Source organism: Struthio camelus, chromosome 27 (assembly GCF_040807025.1).
Source record: "Struthio camelus isolate bStrCam1 chromosome 27, bStrCam1.hap1, whole genome shotgun sequence".
Taxonomy (NCBI): domain Eukaryota; kingdom Metazoa; phylum Chordata; class Aves; order Struthioniformes; family Struthionidae; genus Struthio; species Struthio camelus.
The window spans coordinates 1829577-1838840 of record NC_090968.1 but is presented as its reverse complement, the minus strand read 5'-3'; the positions used below and the strand labels follow the sequence as shown (position 1 = coordinate 1838840).

General features: G+C 68.1%; 2 protein-coding genes across 2 annotated transcripts; both read left to right on the top strand.

Annotated features, from left to right (window-relative positions):
* Window positions 1-2138: 2138 nt before the first annotated feature.
* On the top strand, window positions 2139-4495 carry LOC138062468 (antimicrobial peptide NK-lysin-like). The gene is made up of 5 exons (XM_068920734.1): window positions 2139-2211; window positions 2662-2816; window positions 3288-3383; window positions 3514-3684; window positions 4366-4495. The coding sequence occupies exons 1-4, from the start codon at window positions 2172-2174 to the stop codon at window positions 3682-3684; spliced, it is 462 nt and encodes a 153-aa protein (XP_068776835.1). The 5' UTR covers window positions 2139-2171; the 3' UTR covers window positions 4366-4495.
* A 328-nt stretch (window positions 4496-4823) lies between these two features.
* SFTPB (surfactant protein B) lies at window positions 4824-9016 on the top strand. The gene is made up of 10 exons (XM_068920524.1): window positions 4824-4896; window positions 5410-5543; window positions 6324-6395; window positions 6649-6774; window positions 7009-7116; window positions 7546-7635; window positions 7718-8044; window positions 8129-8209; window positions 8794-8901; window positions 8981-9016. Exons 1-10 carry the CDS (start codon window positions 4824-4826, stop codon window positions 9014-9016), a joined length of 1155 nt encoding a protein of 384 aa, XP_068776625.1.
* Window positions 9017-9264: the final 248 nt, after the last annotated feature.

Below are 9264 nucleotides of genomic sequence, written 5' to 3'. Positions count from 1 at the left end.
AGAAGGGTGCAATGGGATGCAGAGAGGGTAGAGGAATGCCATGGAGGGCAGATGGGGCACAGGGGGTGTCATGGGGGGCAGTGGGGGCAGAGGGGTGCAATGGGGTGTCATAGGGGCAGAGAGATGCCATGGGGGGGCAGAAGAGTGTAATGGGGTTCCATGGAGTGGAGACAGGGCAGAAGGGTGCAATGGAGGCAAAGAGGTCAGAGGGGTGCCATGGGGGACAGAAGGGTGCAATGGGGTGCAATAGGGGCAGAGGGGTGCAATGGGCTGCCATGGGGGTCAGAGGGGTGCCATGGGGGTCGGAGGGGTGCAATGGGGTGCAATAGGGGCAGAGGGGTGCAATGGAGGACAGAAGGGTGCATTGGGGTGCAATAGGGGCAGAGGGCTGTCATTGGAAGTAGAGGGGGCAGAGTGCAATGGGGTGCAGTGGTGAAACAGTGGGCAGAGGGGTGCCATGGGGGGCAATTAGAGCAGAGAGATGTAATGGGGTGCCATGGGAACAGAGGGGTGCCATGGGAGGCAGTGAGGGCATAGGGTTTCAATGGGGTGCCATGGGGCAGAGGGGTGCCATGGGGGACAGAAGGGTACAGTGGGGTGCAATGGGGGCAGAGGGGTGCAGTGGGGTGAGATGGGGGCAGAGGGGTGCTTTGGGGGTCAGTGGGGGTAGAGGGGTGCAATGGGTTGCAGGGGGGACAGAGTGGGCAGGGGGAGCAGAGATGGGAGAGGGGTGCCATGGGGGGACAGAGGGTGCAGAGGCATGCAATGGGGGACAGCAAGGGCAGAAGGGTGCCATAGAGGGGCAGAGAGGGGAGAGGGGTGACATGGGGGCAGAGGGATGCCATAGAAGGCAATGGGGGCAGAGGAGCGATATGGGGTGCAATGAGGATCAGAGGGGTGTCATGGGGGTCAGATGGGGCAGAGGGGTGCAATGAGGGGCAGAAAGGGCAGAGGGGTGCAATGGGGGGCAGAGGGGACAGAAGGATGCAGTGGGAGGGCAAAGTGAGCAGAGGGGTGCGACTGGGTGCCATAGAGCCAATGGGGGTGCCGTGGAGGGCAGAGGGGGTGCAATGGGAGGGCTGAGGGGTGCAGTGCGGTACAGAGGGGTCAGAAGGACCCCTGAGGGGCAGAAGGAGCAGTTTGGGGCAGTAGGGACAAATCCTCCTGTCCCCCAGCCCCCACCCTGGCCAGGACAGCCCCCCCGGGGGGGATTGGGGGGTTGGGGATGGGGGAGTCAGATTCCCCCACCATGAGCCCTACATCATGTCCCCCCATGACCCCCCCGCCCTGTGCCCTCCCCACGTCTCCGTTCCCCCCCACCCAGGCCCTGTGGCCCCCCCCCATGTCCTCATTCCTCTCCAGCCCCACAGGAAGCTGGGGGGGGGGGGTGGCCATGGCTCTGGGGTTTGTGGCAGGACATGGGGACGTGACTACCAAGAACTTGGGGGGGGGCTGGCCCCCCCCCCGTTCGCACAGGCCTCCATGGCCTCCTGAGCCCCCCTGTGTCCCCATACACTTCCCTGCTCCCCCCAGTGCCCTCAGGTGCCCCCCCCAGGTCTCCCCCTGTGCCCCCAGCTCCCCCTAAGCCCTCCTTGCCCCCTCAGTTTTCCCAGGTCACCCCAGCTCCCCCTTTGCCCCCCCCCCTTATCCCACCCAGGTCCCTCCTTGCCCCCTCCTTATCACCTCCTGTCCCCCAAACTCCCCCCGTCTCCCTCCAAGTCCTCTTGTCCCCCCCCCAGTCCCACTCATTTCCCCAGGTTGCCCCAGCTCCCTCCAGCCCCCCAGCTCCCCCTTTGCCCCCCCTTATCTCCCTCAGGTCCCCAAAGTCCCCCCTTGCCCCCTCCTTGTCAACCCAGGTCCCCTCGAGCCCCCCAAATCCCCCTTGTCCCCCCAAGTCCCCCCTGTCCCCTCCAAGCCCCTCTTGTCCCCCCTCAAACCTCCTTGTCGCCCCTGCCACCAGGTCACCGTTGGGGGGAAGCTCGCAGCCTCCCACAGCAGGGGGATGTGACATGTGGTCGCTCTGCCCGGATGCCTCGGTCCCCCCAGTCCTCCCCCCCACGGCCACTGTGGTTTCGGGGGGAGGAGGGGCCTTCCTGCCCTCAGCCCCACTGGGTGTCCCCTCCCCCCCTAGTGGGGACATAAAGGGCCCCCGGGACCGAGGACAGCCAGCCATGGCACCACTACTGCTGGCCCTGCTGCCCGCTGTCACTGGTGGGGACTGGGATGGGGACAGGGGGACACGGAGGGACATGAGGGATGGGGATGGGGGGGACGGGGGACATGGAGGACGGGGACGGAGATGGGAGATGGGAGGAAAGGGGATATGGGGACGGAGGGACACAGAGGACAGGGATGGGGACATGGGGATGGGAGAGGATGGTAGAGATGGGGGTCTGAGGGAACGGGGACATGGGGGGGACGTGGAGGGGTAGGGACACAAGGGACATGGAGGGATGGAGAGCAGAGGGGATGGGGACAGGGGAGGAAGGAGGGATGGGGATACCAAGGGACATGGGGGGACAGGGATGGGGACACAGGGGGTATAGGAGGATCGGGGAGGTGGGAGGGTTGGGGACATGGCAGGGGTGGGGACAAGGGGACACGTTGCACGGGAGGGTTGGGGAAGGTGTGGGTGCCGGCGGTCCCTGATGCGGTGCCCAGCCCTGCTGCTGGCCAGCGCGGGGGCCGAGAGGCTGCACCCCAGGGTCCTGGCCATGCCCAGGGGGTGCAGCCCGAGCACCCAGGGGTGCCAGAACTCCCCTGCCTCGGGGGATGGCTCGCAGCTCCTGCCCGGGGACCTGGAGATGGAGATGGTGGTGAGCGGGCGTTGGGCACACTGGGGGCACGGGGGACACCCTTGGGGGCACTGGGTGGGTTCCCATGGGGCACTGGGTGGGCATTGGTGGGGGCACCCATGGGGACAGCCATGTGAGCACCTGGTAAGCACTGGGAGGACATCTACGGGGGCACCCTTGGGAGCACTGGTGGGCCCTGGGAGGGCATAAATGGGGTCACCCATGAGGGCACTGGGTGGGCACCCGTGGGGAGGACACAATGGGAACACGGGAGGACCCTCAAGGGTGTCACTGGTGGGCACTGGGAGGGCATCAGTGAGGGCTCCCATGGGTTCACTGGCTGGGGGACGACACCATGGGGGCACCAAGTGGGCACTGGTGGGGGCTGTGGGTGGGTGCTGACGGGGCACCCGGGGTGGGGTGGGGGCTTTGCAGAGGGCCCTGCCATTGCAGCCTAGAGCAGGCAGGGTGCTCACGGTGCCGGGCGTGCAGGGGGCCGCCGGGCAGAGGCCCATCATCCTGCGCTGCGCGGTCTGCAAGCGCGTCCTCAAGAAGCTCAAGAGCATCGTGCCCAACACGTACAACAAGGTAGGGACCGGGGGGAGCGTGCGAGGGCCGGGCCGGGGCGTGCGAGGCCGTGCAAGGCTGCGTGGGGCCATGCAAGGCGGTGCCCGCCGTGCGAGGCGGCACCGCCTGACGCGGGGCTGTGCCGGCGCAGGCCCGGGTGACGCAGGCAGCCCGCAAGGTGTGCTCCCTGCTGCCCGCGGTGTCCAAGCCCTGCCACCGCCTGTTGAATCGCTACCTGGAGCCCATCGAGGCCGGGCTGATCCGGGACGAAGAGCCCGCCAGCATCTGCGCCAGCCTCCGCTGGTGCCAGCCCCCACCCTAGGTGAGGCCCCCTCCCTCCTCTCTTCCCCAGCCCTGGCTGGGGGCCCAGGCATCCGGGCAGCCCCACTCCAGCGTGAAGGGTCCTCGTGCCCGGCCGAACCCGCCTCGAGGACTCTTGAGTCAAGGGCTCGGCAGCACTGGCGGTCACTTCAAAGCAGCGCCCGGGGTGGGGTGGCCTCCCAGGAATGCGCCCGCACCCATGGGTGCTGCGGGCACAGGGACATGGTGCCCATGCGGACAGGGACACGGGGTCATTGGGGGGCTGGGGAGCATGGGGACAGGGACATAGGGATGTGGGGACATGGTGCGCATGGGGACACGGGGATGTGGTGCCCGTGGGGGATGGGGACATGGGGCAATGGGGACATGGGGACGTGGTGCACATGGGGACACAGGGGACGTGGGAGCATGGTGCCTGTGGGGTATGAGGACACAGGGCCATGGGGGCATGGGGACATGGGGATACAGGGGGGCACGGGGACGTGGTGCCCATGGGGGATGGTGGCATGGGGGGGCTGCAGGCATGGGGATATGGTGCCCATGGAGGATGGGGACACAGGGGACTGTAGCGACACACTGCCCACGGGGACAAGGACATGGGGGAGGTGGGGACACAGGGAGCACAGGGACGCGGTGCCACCGGGGTCCCCCCAACTCAGTCTCTCTCTCTCTCTCCCCCCAGGTGCTGGCCAGCTCTGAGGGCTCCCGAGGGCTCCCATGTCCCCACCAGCGCTGTCCCCCGCGCTATCCCCCACGCGGCCCCACGCCGCCCCCCTCCCCTTCTCCCAGCTCAATAAAGCTTTGGTACTGCAGCAGGTGGCTCTTGTGCCTGCCAGTGGGGAAAACCGGCCACCAGGATGGGACACGGGGACACCGAGGGGCACAGGGACAAAAGGGACAGAGAGGACACGGGGACACCAAGGGGCATGGGGGGTACTGAGAGGCCCGGGGCCCCGGGGACATGACACCCTGGGGACAGCAAGGAACCTGGGGGCCAGGGCGTCCTGGGGGTGGCAGCCCAGCCCAGCGTCCCTGTGACACACGTGTCCCTGCGGGCGCTGGCAGGGCCCCAGCCCGTGACGGCCACGTCCCCGCTGGGGCTATAAGAGCCCCCGCGGCCCGGCCCCGCCAGCCACCGCCATGGCCCCGCCACCACCGCCGTCACCACGGCGGGTGCTGTCCCTGCTCCTCGCCCTGCTCTGCGCCAGCCCAGGTAGGGTCCCCGCGCACCCCCGGGTTGGGTGCATCCTCCAGAGCTGGGTGTAACCCCCACCCAGAGCTGGGTGCAGCCCCCCCCCCCCAAAGCTGGATGCACCCCACATTTGGGTGCACCCCCCCCCCCAGAGCTGGATGCAAGCCCCAGAGCTAGGTGCACCCCACAGTTGGGTGCATCCCCCAGAGCTGAGTTTGTTCCCAGAGCTGGGTGCACCCCTGGGACGGGTGCATCCTAGAGCTGAACGCACCCCCCCCACCACCACCTAAAGCCAAGCTCAACCCCCGGAGCTGGGTGCATCCCCCAGAGCTGAGCACACCCTGACCGGGGTGCAGCCCCTGGGGGACCCAAGGTGGGGTGGGAGGGGGGGCAGATACCTGGGTCCCTTCCCAGCGGTGTGGGGAGAGGTTGGGACACCGGGGTTCCCTCCCTGGGAGCCAGCAGTGGGGGGAAGGATCGGGAGCCCGGACGCCTGGGCCCCTCCCTGGTGCCGGGCGCTGACGGTGCCGGCAGGGCTGGGGGGCCCCGGGGTGCCGGTGGGGCGCTGCGGGGTCCAGCCCCACGCCTGGTGCCAGAGCTGGGAGACGGCGCTGCGCTGCGGGGCCCTGGCGCACTGCGCCCGCCGCGGCTGGGCCCCCGGCGCCAAGGTGAGCCCCATGCCGTGCCCCACGGCGGCCGCCCCGCGCCCCTGCCCCGTGCCGCTGGCCCTGTCCCCGCGCCCTCAGCCCTGTGTCCCTGGCCTGTGCCAACTGCCCCAGCCCCACGCGCCGGGCCACGTGCTCCATGCCCATGCCCCATACCCTGCACCCCATACCCACACCCTGTGCCCCATAGCCGTGCCCCATAACCCCATAACCGTGCCCCATACCCCACAGCCATACCCCACACCCCACACCCCATACCCCATAACTATGCCCCATACCCCATAACTATGCCCCATACCCCTTAACCATACCTCACACCCCAAACCCACACCCCATACCCCATAATCATGCCCCATAACCCATACCCCCACCCCGTAACCCCACACCCCATGCCCCATACCCCACAGCCATATCCCATACCCCATACCCACACCCCATAACCCCATACCCCATACTCATGCCCCATACCCCATACCCACACCCCATAACCATGCCCCCTACCCTACAGCCATATCCCATACCCCATAACCATATCCCATACCCCATACCCACACCCCATACCCCATAACCATGCCCCCTACCCTACAGCCATATCCCATACCCCATACCCACACCCCATACCCCATAACCATGCCCCATACCCCACAACCGTATCCCATACCCCATACCCATGCCCCATACCCTGTGCCCCATCGCCAGTTCCTGGTGGCCGTGCCCCGTGCCCCTTCCCCGCGTGGGGTGCACCCAGCCCAGCTCCCCCACCCAGTGCCTGCCACCCCCCAGGAGGACATGTGCGCCGACTGCCAGGAGATCATCTCCCTCCTCACCCGCATGGCCAACGAGTCGGCCGCCAAGGTGCCTGCGGGCATGGGTGGGAGGGGGGGTGGCCAGGGTGGGAATGGGGTGGATATCACCAGGGTGGGCGATGGATGGCCAGGGGCACGGGGCGGGCTTCACTGGGGTGGACGATGGGTGGGCATAGGGTCAGCATTGCTGGGGTGGGCAATGGGTGGGCATGGGGTGGGGGGGGGCGTCACCAGGGTGGACATGGGCAGGGTGGGCATTGCTGGAATGGGCACAACGTGACGACGTGGGTGTCGGGGCGCAGGTGGCCGTGGAGGGCTTCCTGCAGCGGGAGTGCACGGCGCTGCCTGTGCCCACCATGGTGCCCCCCTGCCAGCGCCTGGTGCACGAGTACTTCGGCCTCTTCGTCGCCTCCCTCGAGGGGCACCTTGTGAGTGGGCACCTGCGGGTGCCGTGACAGCCAGTCGGGTGCACCTCGGGGTGCCGGGAGCGGGAGGAATCGGGGGCACTGTGCCAACTGGGTGCTGGGTGGCCCCGCTGAAAGGCAAGGACCCAGGCATCCAGGACCTTCCCCCCCACCCCCATTACCCCCAATGGTGTGGGGAGGACCCAGGCATCTGGGATGGGTGGGTGCGGGTGTCCCTCACCCTGCCTCTCGCCCCAGAAACCCGCTGCCCTCTGCGCCCGGCTGGACCTGTGCCCGGGTGAGCCCATGGGGGCCACGGAGCTGATGGTGCTGATGCGGGACAGGAGATCTGATGCCCACTCGCAGGTAGGAGCTGTTCCCGGGCTGAACGGCCCACAGGTACCTATGCGGGCATCCCCATGGCCTTAAATTTGGGTGGCTACATGGGTATCTATGTGGGCATTCACACAGCCAAAAATCTGGGCATCTGCGTAGGCACCAATGGGGGCATGGGCAGGGCATATGAGCAACTACATGGGCATATCCACGGCCAAAGATCAGGGCATCACGTTGACATCCCCATGGGCATCTATGTGGGTATCTACACGGCCACATACATGGGCATCTTGGTGGGTCTCCAGCCAGGCATCCGCCTGGGCCATCATTAGGTTCCAGAGTGAACGCCCCACCAGTGGGCACACAAGTACTGGTGAAGGGGGTGCCCCCACGCTGCAGGCCTCACTGGGCCACCCTCCTGGCTTCGCCCGCAGTGGGCCCCCACCCCTCTGTCCCCAGGCCACCCTCGGCGAGGACCTGCCCGTGCCGCTGCCGCTGTGCTGGCTGTGCCGCACCTTCATCTCCCGCGCTGAAGCCGCCATCCCCAAGGTGCCCACGGTGGGTGCGAGGGGTGGCTGGGTGGAGGGGGGACAACGGGGGACACCCCTTCACCCGCCTTGCCATCCCACAGGAGACCCTGGCAACGGCGGCGGCGCGGCTGTGCCGGGTGCTGCCGGCGGCGGTGGCGGGCGCCTGCCAGTGCCTGGCCGAGCGCTACACCGTCATCTTCCTCGAGATGCTGCTGGGCAAGGTGGGCCCCCGGCTGCTCTGCAGCAAGCTCTTCTCCTGCGGCGCCGAGGACAGCCGCACCCTGCTGGCACCCGCCGGCCCCGGCAGCACCCAGGCCCCCGGCGCCGGCACCTGCCAGGCCTGCATGGCCGCCACGGCTGGCGCCAACGGCTCGGCAGTGGAGGATGCCCTGCTGCGGGCTTGCACCCTCGCTGGGGCCGCCCCCGAGGTGAGCGAGGCAGGAGCATGGAGGGGCCGGGGGGCACCCCGGGGTGCCGTCGGGCTCACCGTCCTCCCTGCGTGTCACCCGCAGTGCCAGGCCCTGGTGCGGCGGCACGGCCGGCGCCTGCTGGCTCGCAGGGACGAGGGCTGGGACAGCTCTGCCCTCTGCCGGGTAAGGCTCTGCCCGGGGTGGGGGGTGCTACAGCGGGTCACCTAGGACATGCCAGGGCCCCTAAGGGTGTCACAGTCCCGGGGGACGTGCCCAGGCCCCAAAGCATGTCCCCAGGTGACATGACTGAGGGGGTCATGGCCCCAGGGGAATGCTACAGGGTGTCACAGCCCGAAGGAGATGCCAGGGCCCTGAAGGGGTGTCACAGCCCCATGGGACACGGCCCAGGGTGTGCCGTGGCCCCAGGGAGGTGCCACAGCCCCAAGGGACATACCAAGGACCCCAGGATGTCACAGTTCCAGGGGACATGGCCCAGAGTGTCACAACCCCAAGAGACATACCAGGGCCCCCAAGGGTGGCACAGGCCCACAGGACTTGCCCCAGCATGCCACAGCCATCACAGTCCCCACGGTCACCCCAGAGCCCCCAAGGGTGTCCTAGCCCCAGGGACCATACCCAGGGGTGCCCCAGCCCCAGCAGGCAGGGGCTCTGCCAGGACCCCACAGGGCTCTCACTACCCCAGGGGTGTCCCAGCCCCGGGGAGGTGCCAACCCCCGCTGAGGTGCCCACGTCTCTCACCCTGGCAGGAGCTGGGCCTCTGCCAGGTGCCCCCAGAGCCGGCCCTGAGCCTGGGACCCTGCGTCCTGGGCCCAGCTTACTGGTGCTCCAGCCCCGAGGCCGCCCAGCGCTGCCAGGTGAGTACTGAGGGGACATGGCGGGGGGGGGGAACATGGTACCCACCACGAGCCCCCACCTGCCCGCTCTCTCCCCTAGGCCGTGCAGCACTGCCAGGCCCACGTCTGGGCATGAGCGGCCAGGAGGAGACGCCGCTGCCCTGCGCAGCCGTGCCGGCGCCCACCCGTTGTGGCAAGAGGGCGAAGACGGGGGACAGGCCCACGGAGCCTGCAAATAAAGCTCGGATGCCAACGCCACGCGGCTCGGTGTATGCGCCATGTCACGGGAGAGCGCTCCCCTCCCCCGTCTCAGTTTCCCCACGCCGGATGAGACTTGGGGTGAAACAGAGCCCACAGCAGGGTGGGGAGGCGGCTTTCTGAGAA

Excerpts from the sequence above, each read along its gene's own strand:
- LOC138062468 (XM_068920734.1), top strand. The coding sequence starts at position 2,172 with ATGGCACCACTACTGCTGGCCCTGCTGCCCGCTGTCACTG. Across the intron at positions 2,817-3,287 it reads ACCTGGAGATGGAGATGGTG|GGGGCCGCCGGGCAGAGGCC; the intron begins GTGAGCGGGCGT and ends CCGGGCGTGCAG. Across the intron at positions 3,384-3,513 it reads TGCCCAACACGTACAACAAG|GCCCGGGTGACGCAGGCAGC; the intron begins GTAGGGACCGGG and ends GTGCCGGCGCAG.
- SFTPB (XM_068920524.1), top strand. The coding sequence starts at position 4,824 with ATGGCCCCGCCACCACCGCCGTCACCACGGCGGGTGCTGTCCCTGCTC. Across the intron at positions 4,897-5,409 it reads CCTGCTCTGCGCCAGCCCAG|GGCTGGGGGGCCCCGGGGTG; the intron begins GTAGGGTCCCCG and ends CGGTGCCGGCAG. Across the intron at positions 7,117-7,545 it reads GATCTGATGCCCACTCGCAG|GCCACCCTCGGCGAGGACCT; the intron begins GTAGGAGCTGTT and ends CTCTGTCCCCAG.